Genomic DNA, 17354 nt, shown 5'->3' with positions numbered 1-17354 from the left:
GATACACTTCTTTCATTCACAATTCAGAAGCCTACCCACTTCACATTTCACTCAACACAGAAATACATCATGGATGACTATTCATTTCTGATATTGTCTGGCTGATGTGTCTGTATGATTAATGAACCAATAAGCAAACAGGAATGTATCTGTTTAATGACCTCTTGAAATTATCTTGATGCAACAGAAATCTACTGTAAGAACAGAAAGCTTTCAAAAAAATTTACCTCAAATTTAAGTGTCTCCATTAGAAAGCAGAAAAAATATAATGGATGGATGAAAGATGGAAATAAGCAGTCACAAAAGCTGCTAGTAGACACACGCAAATTTGTCTTCAAATATTCCAGTGTTTTTAACGCGTTTGTTTTGTGGAGGGAAAAAAAAAAACCAACAACAAACAACAGTCCTGGCTTTATCAAATTTACCCATAATTTAATCTACTAATCTTACTTAATTCTGTGGGCACTCAAGTTAACAAGCATGCCTAGGCCCTGTATTTTATGAAGATTTATCAGATACTGAAACAAATCCCAGTCTGCAGAGATTCACAGAAATGCTTAGCTCCACAGCAGTGCAGCTGTCTTCATAATGTGTTTACTATGCAGAAGTCACTATAGTGAAAAAATAAACATGGAAGTAGCAGTTCAGAATGAACATTCATCTGAGAGATCTAGACACCAGAGTTTCAGATGCAACTCTGAAATAAGGCACAAACATCCAACAAAAAAAAAAAAGGGGCAGACAGCATGAATCATTTAGGCAGCAATTGTAGAGCTATACTATTCTTCACATCCCTCTCCTGCAGCACTTCAAGATGCTCATATGGGGTTAAGATGATCTTTGTTATTCTCTTCACCCATGCCATAAATTTAATTTATTTTAAAGACATCCTAGTTTGGAAACCAATATTAATATATGTATTCTCAGTCATCCTGGCAAAATAGCCAAGGATAGCTTAAGGACCGCTTTACCCTTTCAGCCCTTGAGATGGTCTTTAACAGCAAAGCTGAGATCAAACATGGCCAAACTTTCATGGCCAGAACTGTACCCATTCTGCCAGTGAAGGACTTCCATTTCTTGTTTTCTTGTGGCTAACACTTTTCACTATTGCATTATTTTAAGATGAGTAGAAAAGTTTTCACCACTATGACTCTGAGTAATTTTTATTTTTTTAAAAAGTCTGATCTGTCACTTCACATTGACAGAAAAGCTTTGATTTTCAACACGTCTTGGGCTATTGTTGCCCTATGTTGGAACTAAGCAGAGAAGCTTCTCTGGTTCAGCCTACATACTGATGATACTACACAGACATCTGATATTACTATAATTGCTGCAATGTAGTTTATAATCCTTTCATACACCTAAGACTTCTCATACAAATCATAACAGCCTTCTCCTCGATCTGCCGTTACTTCCAGGAGGACTGAAAAAACCTTCTTCACTTGTCTTTTTTCCCTGTTAAAGGCTGCATTTTAAAGCTACCTTCTAAAATGGCTAGTTATGCGAAAACTTGAACAGTCTGGGGGAACAGGAGCAATTCACGCTTCTGTGAGAATGTTCTAGGATGAAAGATTTTTGTTACGCCCATGTCACTATGTCATTTTATCTTCACATGAAAACTAAATATCCAAAACCACAAAAGACTACAGAGACAGTACTTTGAAATGAAATCTAAATTCTGCAGCATAATTGTGGGATCTCATAGTTAAAACCAAATTACAATTATGCAGCAACTTACACGGCCGCATAACCACATTATATTCATAGCTCCAACTGTGATGTTCCTTTTTTTCACATCTGGTGAAGCTCTTGGCATACAATTTTAACTCGAAAACAATGGTAGATTCATGTTTAGTACAATACTGCGCCCTTGTACAATTCCTGGAGCTCAACATATCTGTTGGGGGGGGAGGAAAGCCCTAATGAGTTCAGAATAATGTTGGGCAGCACTTCTCTAACGCTCTGCAGGGCAAATGAAGAAACAGAAAGTTAAAACAGCAGTTCTGAAATCTAGGGCACATCAAATCCCAGATTAACAAGATGTCAGGAATCCTTCACACCCACAAATCTCAATGGGACAGAGGATACTAGAAGTCCCGCAGAAACTCTAGGTGTTCCCTCATGTAAGCTGGGGAATTCTGCAAGGACCCCACTTCCCTAGGGGCCACAGCCCTGCATTGACAAGTTTTGCTGGCTTTGTTGCTCTGGTGGGGGACAACAGAAAAGGAGGAGGACAAAATTAAAAGGTCTCAAACACAGCTGACAGTCTTCAGTGAAGACCAGGACACTGTCAAGCCATGCACTTGTTACAACTATACCAACAAACCACTAGCAAGACGCAACAACAACCAGCAAAAGAATTCTTCTGCAGGTATGGATTTACCAACTCCTCAGTAGAATAACTTGTATGTTAGACAAAAGCCTTTTGCTGTATTTTTATCAGGATTTCTTGCCATTATCTTTGTCAGAGATTTCCCTCGCTGTCATGGTAAACAACATCAAAGAGGCTTTAGCCAGGAGTGATCTGAGACAGTTTGAGGAGTAAGGTTCCCTCTTAAAGATCGAAGTCAGAGCTGTTGCATCCCTTTTTCTCCATCTTGCAAGGAAGCAGAAGTGTTCACTGGTATAAAAGCAGAGGAATCAAAAACAAGAAAACTGAATATTTGCTGTGGGAGAGGCAGTTAACTTTGCTTCCTTAAACACCGAATTATCATCATTTCTATACACAAGAACAACAAAACTGGACAAATGTTTTAAAATCTCCCATCAGCAATTTAAAACTTCTCCCACTGACTCAGCCAAAGCAGGGCAAGCCTTCACAAAGCACTTCTAAAAAAACCAGCACATTCTGCAACTCAAGTGGACAGTGAGGTCCCTTTTAAATGAGATGAATTTTAAAAGTTCAAATCCAGAAAAATATGGAGAAAAAATGTAAAATAGAATAAAAAAAACACTAGAATGAGAATAATAGACTTTATTTTTTACTTTGGACTGCAGCAACAAAGAGAGGAAAACTAATGTGGTGTTGCCTGGAAACAGATTACAGGTGACATCCTCACATCTTGACCTTAAGATGTGGTGAGGCCTGGCAGTCACTCACTCTCTGCTCTAGTGGATAACAGGCAACACTTGGAGGCCATTACGCAGTGGACTGGCGGCGGTACATATGCAGAACGGATTCGTACAAAATATTCCTACAATAAATAAGAGGAGTAAAAAGGCCTCCCATTTGACAGTAAAAACTAGAAAAAACAAAAATGAAAACCAGTTTATAATATCCACTGAAGATTTTAAAATCTTGTGTAAGTATATATGTCCCATAGCAATACTGAAATTATTATCTACCTTTTATTAATAATTTATTTTTCTTTATTTTAACACTCTAGCATCTACTTTCAGGCAAACCAACTCAAACATTAATCAAAAGAACCATTTTCAGTAACAACTGTTTTTATCCACATGTAGCTCAATAAGAGAAACAAGTCATTGAATCACACAGGTGTTGCTCTATTTCTCTCTCCCAGCAGAAAGAGCACAGCTCTGCCAGAAGGTTTTTTCCTCTGTTATTGGGCTCTTGTATATATGTTTTACGCCAAGGAAAGGTTTTGCAACAAAAAGCATGGGGATTTTTGGAGGGTAAATATTTACAGAATTATGCAATTTACTGTAATGAAGAAACATGTCTATTAGATGGGTAAGACGATTCGGTTAAGAGAGAGACTTTTGCATTATAATGAATTAATATTTTCCACTTTTATACGAAAATCATGGCAAAGCTAGCACATGCATCTTTAGCTATGATTATTACCTCTGAGCTAGCCTGCTCTGCCTGCAAGTGCTTGCACTCGTCTTTCAGCTTTTCAGACTCCCTTTCACGTTCCAGTGTCATTTTGTCCATCAGTGTCTGAACTTGGACCAGCTCCTTTTTCAGGACAGCCACATCTTCCACACCAGGCCTCTGCAGCTGAAAAGTAGAAGAGCGGCTATGAGCAACATGCTGTTGGCAGATATGCTTCCAGTGTCGATGTCATCTCTCAAAATATTTCAAATCATCAATTTATAGACAAGGTGATCTATACAGTATTACAGCTGTAGAAAAAAAAAAAGAGGGGAGAAAAAAAGCAAAAAACCTAACCCACGGAAAAGTATGCATCATTCTCAAAGGAAACATGATTTAATAGCTCGCTGTCACTTCTTGCCTACTAAACTTTGAACTTGTTGATTGACTCAACCAAATCTGACAAATGGGATAAGGTCTCAGAGATTAAATTTCTGTAATTTTCATGCAGGTAGACGGCTAGGTAACAGGAGGGAGACCTTCCCTGCGAGAAAACACTGAAGTGACAGGGAATTCATGCAATATATTTATCAGAAGTCACAATTCCCTGAGAAGTAGGCTGTATTGACTCCACTACTCTACTGAAGTGATTACTGTATATACTTTACTGTTGCAATACTCACAAGCCCCTCTCAGGACTGAAAGACATAACAAACCAGTACTACAATGACTTTTATAATAATACCGCCTCTGTCTTCAAGAACTACTTCAGAAAACCACAAGAACAGACCAAAAAAGGGCAGCTGAAGGAAACTTCTTGAAGGCATGTCGGGCATGCCTCATACCAGACCCACAGGTAAAATCTGCTGGTCATTACATCTAAAGTACCGTAACGTCCCTCAACGCGAAAAGCTATGGAGGGAAAAGGGAGGGGAAAGGCAACACTGGGCACTGAATAAAGTAGAGAAAAGGAAGTGAAGGCATCTAGAAAACAAAAGGTAAAGGAAAAGGCTAAGAATGCAGAAGGAGAAAAGAAGACAAGAAACAACTGAACAGAGAGGAATGGATGGGTCCAGTGACTAGGCAGGGCCAAGAGGGACTCACGAGCCCTTCAGGGCAGCTGACTACAAGGGAAGAAGGGGGATAAACAAATCCTACTTTCCTCCAGAGTCTAAGCAGTGGTTGAGCGGGAAAAACTGGGACAACCCCTTCAGTACTGCTTCTGAAGTGGCACGACTGCCCTGTCACTGGGACTGCTCCCTGGAGCCATGGCTGCATATAAAAGCCACCAGGAGCCAAAATCCTGGAATATACACACACTGGTATTATCAGCCAAGCGCAAGAGGGACATCATCAACATCGGCATGGTGATGACAGCTGCCAGCCTTTCAGCCACTGTGTCACGAAACACCTCTCCGAGTACTTATGAACACAGCTGTCCAGGGACAGTTAAAGCGTAACACCACATGGAAAAAGGGTGACCTAAACACAACCATGGAAGTTAGCAACAGTATGCTCCAACTACAGGCTTGCACAGCAGATCTACACCTGGAATACCCTGAAAAATTGCTGAAGGATATAGCATCAAACAAGCAGAGTATAATATAATATAGGGTAAATTTTAATATATGTCTGAAACTATATATATTTCCTTACTGAAAAAACACTGAAAATATAGGTCAATGAAATAGATCAGAAAGAATGGTGTTCCGAACTTTTTCAGCCCACAGACGTCTCCAGGTTCAACAGAGTTTGGCTGCTTTAAAGCTGCATTTGCATTCATTTAAGCACATCCCTTCCTTGACTTGAAAATAACAAAAACATTAGTGCAATATAGAATACCAGCTCTGTCTTTAAGTCTTCCACTGCACTTCTCTCCTTCTGCAGTTCTTGTGTCAGGTTTGTCACTTTCTGGTCTGCACCTTCCCGAAGGCTGATTTCTTCATCATATTTTGATTTAAGATCTAATAAGAAGGAACTTGAATAAATGATCACTTGCACAAGTCGCACAAGTCGAGAACACAATCAGACCTCATCTTACTATACTTACCCACAATTTCAGTGGCCAGTTGTGCCGCTTTTTGTTCAAATAAGTCTTTCATCTGTTTAATGTTAAAATTTTCTACTTGGATCTCTTCTAGTTGCCGTTCTAATGATTCTATTTCCATAAAAAGAACAGTATTATTTTCTGGAAGAGCTAAGACAATACAGTTACTCACAGCCTTAATGAACCACAACAGGTAAGAAAGTAATTTAAGTTCACTTAACATCCAATTAGCTTAGCAAAGTGAACAGCTTTACGCAAGTTCAATATCTACAAGCATGATGCCGGAACCTGTGACTAGTTGAGTACTCTGCAGGATTAAGTACATATTGGTTTTCACTGGTCACAAATAAACCTTCAGATCACTGCAACATGCTGCTGAATTCTGAGCCCCGAACTGTGATTAAAAGCTCTTTAATCATGATCAGTTAGATACTGTATGCATACATAAGGAAAATTTTATTCCATGAGTACCTCATAGAGAAAAACATAGAACAAAAATTATTGGTCTGCAAAACTAAAAAACAAACAAACTAAATCATTGTTTTCCTTGCTAGCAATGAGTACAGAAAAACACTAAATAAAACCAGCATTGACAAATGCTCTAGTTTAAATATCAAGAATCAATGTTCAAAATTACTCATGAGAACAACTTTCAGAGTCAGGAGAACTCCTGTCTCACTTCCAGAAATTACAAACCCTGAGCCTCTGGAACCTTTCCCCAGGCTATAGCTACCAAGAGCTACCTGTCTTCAGCACTTAAAATGAACTTTTTTTCCAGTACTTATACCATTCCAGCTTTCCAGCTCTTTAATTTACCAAAAGTGCTTCTTCATAAACCTAAACACTACACTGAAAAAAATTTCAGAAATTCCAGCAGAGTGCAGAAATTAATAAAATGTTAGCCACCTGTAGATGTAGCTGTTGTAAATCCATCAGACTTTGAATCCTTAAGAAAACAGAATAAACACATCATTAGACAACAGAAATAAAAACTGCTATGTCAAAGTTCATCTCATTTTTTGAAAAGACAGGGAAATAAAGACCTCTGTACTCAAATACTGCACAGCAGTATAAAAATACCTGATTTCAAACAGTTATATCCAGATGACCGGAAAAGGCCAAGATGATTTTCCATTTCATGTATCACTACACTATCAGGCTTCCAGACTTGCAAGACTCCAGTAACAATCCCCTCCCCCTCCCTTTCCTCGATATTGAAATCTACCCTAAAAACAGAGGTTACAGACATCATTAAATACATTCGGAGAAGGCATTCTGTCAGAAAGCACTTCTGAGGTTTGTAACAATCCAGTATCTAAGTAGCTCATAGTAACAAAAGAAACGAGAGCTTCCTTCGCGCACAACACACACAATTTGCCTTGCCTTGTTTGTTTAGTTCATCTGGACACCCGTGAAATCACACTAGTGTTCTCCAAAATTTCTTACAAGAAAGACCCCATCTGCCTTTCTCGTAACAGATGAAGCACCATATTCGATTTATTTTCTTTATTCAACCAAGTTCTGAATAAGCCAAACAGAAGGAAAAACCTGAACTAAACTTGTAGTGAGTAATACGGAAGAATCATTATCTATTCTGACTTTGTTATTCAGATGTATATATACAGTTAGATTGTGGAGAGATAACTAGCTTTGTTTTCAAAAACATGTCAATATTCAAATTACAGAACTAACTAAATCAGGCCACGTGCCTTACAAAAAAGGTATTAATCTTCAATGTCAATGCTGATGATAAACCTGCTTGAAGTATTTTAAAGCAATTACTTGCTGCCGCTGCCCCTGCAATTTCTCTAGTTCTTTCTTCAGCTCTTCTGAGTACCACCTCTCCTCCTAAGGAGAAAAAATAACAAAAAAAAAAAAGAAAGGATATGGGGGAGAGAAAACAGTAAATTTGGTTGCTTAAGACAGTGGAATACTGCAATTTGAAACAAAATACCAAGTGCGAGTAAAATACATTTCCAACCTTCAGCGAAGCTTGCAAGTCTTGGACTTCTTGTCGGAGCAGTGATACTTCATCTCTGAATAAATATACCCACGAAGTGGAGAAAATGAATACGCAGTGGTTATATTTTGTCAATTACATACAGGTTATAACGTGTATTCAGTAACTGGAGCGAAAGCCATGTACTACATAAATATAACTTACATAATTATAAATAGTTATTTTTAGATTTTTTTGAAACTTGGGACAAACCAGATTAATAGATACTTATTAGTTCACTTTGCACATCATTTGAAAAATGCTAAACACATATGCAAAATACATATGCAAAAAGTCTCAACAGAATATAAATCTAAATCCATGCATCAGCTCAGCCACAAGTTCAGAATGGCAAAGCTGTGCATTGGGACACTCAACTGGTTTGCATGCCTTTTTATGAAAAGGACAGGTTATCCTCCTTCACTTGCCATATCATGTAAAGGAACACTGCTAAGAGATACCACGCATCTTACTCCTTTTGAAATATGCTGTTACATAATTTTTCATCCGCACAGCAATTAGGTAAACCTCACAGACACAATTACTTAATGGCCTGAATGTTTAAAGCCTTGGGACTTTAAATTCTCATATTTCGTGCTCAAGCCTCCAGCCATGCAAGAACACAAGATCCAAGGCTAAAATTGTTACTGATTGATTTAGACAGCATCGTTCTAAATTGCAAGTCTCCTTACAGAACTGCACAACTACACATACAAGGATAACGTTGCATTACTGAGGTACAGCCACTCCAAATCTAGAATACGCAGGTCATTAAAATAATGCAAACAGACCCTTTCTTATTGTTTGTACAGTGGCAACACCAAGGAGTACACAGGATACATCTGGGTGGGTGTCAGTGCCAACAAATTCTCTCAGTTTTATACCATACTATTTTATTGCTGCTGTGCTGCATTGTCCCCTCCTCCACAGACATTCTTTTAAATTCTCTCATATTTAGGAGGAAAAAAAAACCAAAAAAACAACAACAAAGCAAGCTCTTCCTTAGCTAAGCTGGGAAGGAATAGATTCAGTCTACATTAGCATATTAACATCAGGTCAGGGTCAACAAGAAGTAAGTGAAACACATGCACTTGAACCAGTGAAGCAAGAACTCCAAGGTGGACCAATTTTACTGGCAAAACCAACATTAGATATTGGAAGGCTAATTGTTTTCAGATGAAGATTTTCTGCTATTTACACATTGTTCTGCCTGTGTGAGACATTCACTGGAGGTTCGCAAATACAACTTTACTGAGGCGTAGCTGCAGTCCAACACCCACCCATTGGTTGTGGGTGGAGAAGAGGGAGCAGCTTTCTCATCGGTGTCAAGCAGGTATAAGTAAACCAGCTAACGTTCATACCTAAGATTATAAATGAACATTCAAGCGAAATCTCAGGTGAAACAGTTAACTATATTGAAGTTAGGCCTGAACAGATACCAGATCTGCAACACTAAAGCATTTAAGATGCTCTGATCTTCGTAGCAAATAAAAGGTTTTGAGCTGCATGAAAATAGTTTGTAATAGAGGGGAAGGAGGAGGGGAGGAGAAGGAGAAGAGAAAAAGTTTGTAATGTAAGGACTCTTCTACAGCAGCTGCCTCAATATTCCCAACACAGTTTTGCCTGACAGTTTTAAGATGAAACCTAAGTTCAGTTTAACTGAGCAGTGGAAAATTCATGGAGGAAAAAAAAGTACAAGGGATCACTATAGACAACGTAACTTTGTTTTTCTTACTGCCACCCAAATCCTCACCAGATGTCCCTTTCTGCTAGGGCTGTTACTATCCCTTCCTCCTCTCCGCATATCTGAGCCTAACCATCCAGCAAATCCCTACTACCTTCTCCTTATGCTCCACTCCATTATCCACCTGTAATGCCGGTGCCACCATCATAGCAGTAAGCAGCGACGGCCTTGCTGAACAGCACTGGGAAGAGTTACACGATTTACTCTTGGCACTTAATTATGATAATTTATTGGGGGGATGGGGGGAAGAGGACACAAATGTAATTCACAGTACCTAGCTTTCTCTATTAACTAAATAAGGAACTTCACCTCTCCATCTTCGTCCTATGAATTACATGTAAGCTTCACTCCTAGACCGCTAACAGAGTGGCTCCCTGCTGTAGGCTGCAATATTTCTTTAATATGATATTCCAAGTCTTGGACAAACATGTTTACGTTGAATGAGAATTTTCTCAATCAAGCACGCAACTGAGAAACATCAGAGAATTCCACACTATCAGGAACAAGTAGCTCATGTGTTACACAACATCTCTCACAAGACTCCCTTCATTCCATCCAAACTCCTTGATTTTGTCCACTTATTCAATTATATGAGAGAAAATAAAACCACTTGTCCTTAAACTGCCAAGAGCCAAGAAAAAAAAAATTCACCAGCCAACATCTGGTTGACATTGGAAACTTGCAGGCATAAAAATAAATCTTTCATAAACTACATAAGCAATATAATTATAACCAGTAATTCCCCATGTGAATGCTATTATTCTACTAAGACTATCATTTCAGGTCTCAGTTATATAGAAGAACAGAATCATAGAATCATTAAGGTTGGAAAAGACCTCTAAGATCATCAAGTCCAACCGTCCACCCAACACCACAATGCCTACTAAACCATGTCCTGAAATGCCACATCTACACGTTTTTTGAACACCTGCAGGGATGGTGACTCCACCACCTCCCTGGGCAGCCTGTTCCAATGCTTGACCACTCTTTCAGTAAAGAAATTTTTCCTAATATCCAATCTAAACCTCCCCTGATGCAACTTGAGGCCATTGCCTCTCATCCTATGGCTAGTTACTTGGGAGAAGAGACCAACATCTGCCTCACTACAATCTCCTTTCAGGTAGCTGTAGAGAGCAATAAGGTCCCCCCTCAGCCTCCTCTTCTCCAGACTAAACAACACCAGCTCCCTCAGCCGCTCCTCATAAGACTTGTTCTCTAGATCCCTCACCAGCCTCGCTGCCCTCCTCTGGACACGCTCCAGCACCTCAGTGTCCTTCTTGTAGTGAGGGGCCCAAAACTGAACACAGTACTCGAGGTGCGGCCTCACCAGTGCCGAGTACAGGGGCACGATCACCTCCCTACTCCTGCTGGCCACACTATTCCTGATACAAGCCAGGATCCTGTTGGCCGCCTTGGTCACCTGGGCACACTGCTCGCTCGTGTTCAGTCAGCTGTCGACCAGGACCCCCAGGTCCTCTTCCGCCGGGCAGCTTTCCAGTCACTTCTCCCCAAGCCTGTAGCGTTCATAGAATCATAGGTCAGAAAAGACCTCTAAGATCATCGAGTCCAACCATCAACTCAACAACACCATGCCTGCTAAATCATATCCAGTTGCCTGGGGTTGCTGTGACCCAAGTGCAGGACCCAGCACTTGGCCTTGCCAAACCTCCTACAATTGACCTTGGCCTGAAAAAGCTTACATCAGACAGAGAAGAAATACTCTTTCTTGAATAAATGTGCACATAGGAAACTAAATATAACTCCAGTAGTGCCCTACCACTTTCTTCTTTATAAAGCTCTAATTTTGATTTCTTTTGTTTCAGCAGCTGGGAGAGAAGGCAGCTACTCACAAGAAAGAGCCCGTCCATGCATGAAGACACAACCTCTACTAGTGCTGGCTCTTACTGGCTTGCCAGCTCTCCACAATACTGGGAAGATACGGATCTTCATTCAGACAACAACTGAAACATGTTACATTCTACACTCCTTTCTCACTGAAGAACCACCCTCTTCTGCGTTAGTTACATAAATGCATGTATTTCTTTCAATGTAATTACCATTTTGGGTCACAGTTCTATGAGTGACAAAACATTTGAACTGTTTGCTTCCCAGTATCAGCAGAAGGCAGCTCCGTTCACAGGTCGTGCGGTGCGGACCTCTGCTGAACAGGGCCGCAGGCAGCTGCTGTGTGCAAACCAAGAGAGTCTGGGGGAGCGCGACAAACCAGCAGCATGGACTGTCATTTACAACAGTCCAAAATAAACACTGAACTGAAAAAGAATTAGGAGGAAGCAAAAAGAAACCTATGTAAATTTTGCCCCTAAGAAAAAGCTCCCCAAACCACCGCAGACAGACTACTCAAACTTTTCTAGAGAAAATTTCACATTATTGGTTCCTGCTACATTCTGCTGGTCTCAAAAATAAACCAACCTGGTATGTTTCCTAGGAATATATGTAACAATACAGTTTTGACCAAACAGTTAAATAAAATAAATAAAAGAAGATTTCTGAAGATCAGCATGGAGTTTCTGGAAACAGAAGGAGAATTAGTGACACAGACAGAAACTTCTCAGATTTGCAAACAACTAGGTAATATGGGAACCTATTTAGGCAAATACTGATGTTATAATTACCCAGTAAGTACCCTAACTACCCAGAGATAAAGTCAGGTTTCTTCTCTATCTTCAGGGTTGTTCTCCCCCACCCTCAAAAGATGAAATTTCAGCTCTGTGACAGAAACTAGGAGGAACCTGTATTTTTTCTGCCACACTCCTAAAAATCACTCCAGTCTGTAATATTGCATTGTCAGCTGCATGAGAAACAGGTGACTTAATTAACAATATAAACATGTGTATTTGATTTTCATGTATTGTCAGATCAGTATGAGCCAATGTAAGTTTCAAGCTCCTTTTTAATTGTAGTCGGAAATGGGGCATGAACATTTAAATACATGACTACATAATTAAGTGTTCAAATTAATACAGCCTTCAGTGTAATTAGAAGCAGCTCAACACTGACGCAAAAGCACATGCACAAATGAGTACTGTTGCACCTTTCCGGTGACAGATGACCTTCTCCTCCATGAGTTGAATCAATGCCAGAATTATGAACTGCTTCATAGTGCTTGAACAGCTCCTCAGCTGATCCATGAGACTTCATGCACAGAGGACAAATAAAGCCCTATTATAAAAAGGAAAAGGAAACAAAAAGAGGTAAGAAGCAAATTTTTTTTCCCATCTTATTTTTATACAGAATTCTAAATTTTGTTTGCGCATCTAAATGGTAACAGATACAATTGTTAAGATCCATACTAATTATTTGATGCTCTGATAACAGTTTTAGCAATTAAAAAGTTAGAAAATGCCTACAAAAGTCCTGTTCCATTATTCAGTGGGTTTTTTCCCCAACAGCATTACTTACTAGCAACAAAACTTTAACGTGGAAAATAAGAAGTCACTTCAGCAGGACTGCTCTGCAATTTCTTCCTCCGCCAGAAAAGAATTTTTCATACAACTTTTCATAAACTCAGATTCTTCTTCCAAAGAGGTCGTACAGTTTGGAGCTTGGTCTTAAAAAAAGGAGATGCAAAACCCCCCTCTAAAGCACAGCTATCGATATACCTACTACCACCACATTTAGGCTACTGATTTCAATATGAGCCAGGAGATCAAGAACCGCTTTTTACCTTGCATATAATAAGTAAACGCAATTCAGAGAAACTGTACCTCAAGAAAATCAGATCTCTACCAGCCTAAAGAATCAGAAATCATCCATTTTAATTCCAGCATATTTACTGGAAGCTTACCACAGTGAAAATTTAGCAGAGCAATGCCCTCATTCTACCCATTAGTCCACAGACAAATGAAAACATTAAATATTATGTACTTCTAAACATTTGTGGAGCGCCCAACCTGCCATTTACCAGAAGTACCACCCACCTCATTTTACCTAGCAACCTATTACACCTACTTTTAGGGGCCGAACTTTATACTGGTTCTTCACTTCTTTGGTTATCATGTCCACTCTGAGCTCAATTCCCATTCACGCTACAGCCCATACTCACCGTAGCGGCAAAACAGAGACATTTCAGAGTGAGAGGAAACAATTTAGTCTCACGTTAAAGGCTCCCTGTAATTCCCAGCTGTGCAAAAAGAATCTCATGCAAGTGAGAGGAGAGCCCCCTGTTTCTTAAATTCATTTCAAATACGCTTTTGTATATTTATGTTACCCTTAAGTCCCTTACAGTACAAACTGTAGCGTGCTCCAATGCTAAACCAAGGCTCTCCAGCATCCAAGGTGAGAGTAACCCTGAGGGATTATCACACTTCACATAACATATGCTCCTCTGTGATTCCTGAAGGACATATGATGAGTTTTGATACTCCTTTTCTTCTCTTAACTTTACCTTTGGATGTTGTGAGACAAGCCACAAAACTTTAAATCTTAGCACAAAATGAACATACTGAATGTGTACGTTGACAACCACAACAGTGCTCACGTCCTAACTTGACATTCACAGTATTTTGTTTCACTACTCACTAAGAATTCAATAACCAAACACCTACATGGATTTAACCCGGGAGAACCACCACATTCAGCTACCTGAGCTTGGCCGGAGCTCCAGAGCACTGAACAGTGACTTCGCAACTGCTATTACTTGTTTAGTGTTTCAGAAATAAATAACCAAATACAATTGCTTGTCAAACATACTGCATATCATATTGAAGACTAATTTTGCCACAACTACATCAAAGAATACAGTAAACTCCTTCCTAAGCAGGCAACAGGCACTTACCCTTAACAACCACCTATTTATTACCAGAATTGATCAGCACAGTTTCATTCCAGATTAAACCAAGTTAACTCATATGGATGTAAACATGTCAAAATGGGTACAGAAAATTGGTCACGTGATACAGTTAGCAAATAATTATATGATGGCAGTGACGGTCACTCTGAGCAAAAGAACCAGCGGGAGATCTGGCAAATAGCAATGGCAATGAACTATAGGAGGCATCAAAAAGCATGGGATTTATATTTCCTACTAGGTGAAAGCAGCCCGTCTCGTACAGTGATGCTGCAACATCCTTTTGGGATTAAATGCTACCGAATTGTTCTCAATGTTTAGTTTAGTTTCACAGTGATGGGAAGGTTTGCTGTTCACAGATAAAACCAAATGTTCCTCCTAGCACCAGTAAGTGTCTCTGGAAAGAATGAGTGTAAAAAATTGCTCTGGCCTCTCCTTCTTTTTGCCCTTTATTTCTTTCCATTTAAACAGCAAAGTCTGTTTCTTTGCTTGTTTTTTTGTGCTTGGGTTTTATTCTGTGAAAATAGGAGTCCTGGAGAAGAGGAAAGAATAGATTATATGTGCAATTAGCCTGAGGGGACAGCAATCAATCATTTGTCTCAATTATTAGGCAAAGCCAGCCCAAGATTTCCCAGGCCGGCAGATCTGCAGGCAGCGGCTGCAAGGACGAGGAGCCAGAGGCAGGGCAGAGCTGCCAAGCCAAGGGAACGTGCTGCGGCCACCAGCAAACAGAGTGGATGGGAGCTCTGTAGAGGCAGGAGTGCTGTTACTGCCAGAGCGGCGAAGCACACACAAAACCTCCTCTTTATGGTAGAAAACACCTTCTCCTCACATGGGCAGGGGTAAAAAGCGCATCACCCACCAGCCCCAGCCCCCCCACCAGCACGGCCACGACCACGGCTGGCCTCACACGTGAGGAAGTCGGTGCTGGGCTGCAGCTCTCACGCACACCCTTGCTCCAACGCAACGCTTCCTCGAAGTCTGACGCACGAGCTCTAACAGAGCAAGACATCACCCTTCCACACCGGGGCATCCTCGCCAGGGAAAACGTCATCCTTGCCGAGCAGAGCCTGGGTGGGCACGAACGCCGGCCCCGGCAGCTGCAGGCACCGCCACTCGCACATCAGAGCCTTAAACCACCCGATTCGGGGCCCGGCTGTGTCTCGCAGGCTGATGATATTCAGATGTCTAGTCTAATGTCAGCAGCGTTAATTTATTTCTCTTTATAGTAAGAAAACCAGAATCATCAGGATCTCCCTGGGTACCAGACAGTAACAGACAGAAGTGTAAAGCTCTCCTGGGCCTGCAGCTAATAGCCCCAGGTGACAAGGCAGACTTGGGTTGGTGGGTCTCTCGCTTTACCGCTTTTAAAAAAAAAAAAAAAATACAGTCATAAAACATATCTCTCTCTAAGCATCATCTTGAGATTAATTTTGACAATATACGCAAAAGTGTATTTTACTAATCTAAAGACAAATGTGTGAGAAGGAGAAAGAGGGGAATAAACCTTGTGGTCCGAGACGCTTAAATCTTCTAAGCATTTTTGTTAGTTTGCAGGAATTTATATCAAGTGCAAGGTATTCCTACATCGGGACCATGCCTGCCCTGGATAAAGAGGAGACTGCACGGATGTAACTCTGGTCACCGCAACTTGGGGGAGCTGAGGTGTCCTTCCCAGTAAGCCTGCTCTTGGTCCCCTTAATGAACTGGCTCCTTTACAGAAGCAGCAATCACACGAGCAATGTTCTTGTATTTGAAGAAGGAAGCTATCATATAAAACATGAGCAGTTCTGCTTTTCAAAAGGCTGTACTTGCCAAGAGACACTTGGTAGGTATCATTTCAAAATGCATTTAGGAGCTACTCTGCATAAAGCACAGCCACAGAGAAGCAAAAGACAATTCATATTCTTCATTTAATAAAAGCAAAGACATCACTTACAGCCCCTGCAGCACTGCACCGTAACTTGTAACTCCCTAATTGGTGTTTCTAATTGGGCTTTATCTTTTGCTTTACACAGGAAGACCAGAGCCCAAAAGAAGTTAAAGGATGACTAGTTGGGGTTTACTTTTATAAATACAGAATCGTTCCATCAGGAAATGACAATTTATTGAATCCAAAGCTTTTTGCAGACGCCTGTCAGTTAATGGAAAATAAAAATCAAGCCACAACCACTACATGCACAAGCGTTTATCAGGAAAGAGCTCTTGAGATGACCACACAATTGCTGAAGCAAAACAGAGCAAGGAGAGTAAAAAAAGAACAGAAGTCCAAACCAAAACCCCATATACCTGCAGAAACAAGCCACTCAAAGTCCGCACACAATTTACAGCCCAAAATAGCCCCTGGCTCAGCAACCAAGGCATTCCAACGAGAATGAGAGAGGTGCTAAACTTCAAATCTCAGTTTTCTGATCCCAAGGGCAACACTTCTCCCTCAGGTGGATGCCATGCCTAGCACCCAGCACCTCCACAGCACCACGATGATCACAGCGGGACAGGCCTTCCTCAGTGTGAAGACTCCAAAACACACCGGTTTCACTCGGAGCAGAACAGAAATTGCTACGTAGCCACTTCATAGGAAAGTGTCTTGCCTCACCTTGAGTTATAATGCCATTAATATTCATACAAATCATTAATACAGTACTCTTTGAGAAATATGCCAGGATGCTAAAAGCAACACTAGAAGGCAACTCTCACTACAAGAACTACCATATTTCTTTTTATTGTACCAATATAGTTTACAGGGCTATTAACCATTGGAAGAACTTTGGCCTCCCACATGGAAACATGCTGCCTGGGGAGAGCAGGGGCACAGACCTACAGGCACACAGCATGCAATCAGGCTGACCACAGGCTACCGTACAGCCCTCCTAATCCTCAGACTATTTTAAAACTGTCTCAGAAATAGTTTACCTAACAGAAAAGTTAATGTATAGGATGGAATGGATTCTGTTTCTCTGGCTTCTCCTTGTATTTCTC

At 40.5% G+C, this 17354-nt stretch overlaps 1 protein-coding gene across 2 annotated transcripts in view; it reads right to left on the bottom strand.

Annotated features, from left to right (window-relative positions):
- Positions 1–17354, bottom strand: part of EEA1 (early endosome antigen 1) — a 75883-nt gene that overhangs the window by 42906 nt on the left and 15623 nt on the right. For both annotated transcript variants that reach the window (XM_075427772.1, XM_075427773.1), the window contains 7 exons: positions 12621–12748; positions 7807–7861; positions 7608–7673; positions 6732–6771; positions 5829–5936; positions 5621–5742; positions 3809–3964 (listed from right to left, as the gene is read on the bottom strand). In XM_075427772.1, coding sequence (XP_075283887.1) covers positions 3809–3964; positions 5621–5742; positions 5829–5936; positions 6732–6771; positions 7608–7673; positions 7807–7861; positions 12621–12748 — 675 coding nt within the window. The remainder of the gene's footprint in view (positions 1–3808; positions 3965–5620; positions 5743–5828; positions 5937–6731; positions 6772–7607; positions 7674–7806; positions 7862–12620; positions 12749–17354) is intronic.

The sequence above is a fragment of the Opisthocomus hoazin genome, chromosome 8 (genome assembly GCF_030867145.1).
Source record: "Opisthocomus hoazin isolate bOpiHoa1 chromosome 8, bOpiHoa1.hap1, whole genome shotgun sequence".
Taxonomy (NCBI): domain Eukaryota; kingdom Metazoa; phylum Chordata; class Aves; order Opisthocomiformes; family Opisthocomidae; genus Opisthocomus; species Opisthocomus hoazin.
Note: the sequence above shows the minus strand (reverse complement) of the source record. Positions and strands in the feature narration are given on the sequence as shown.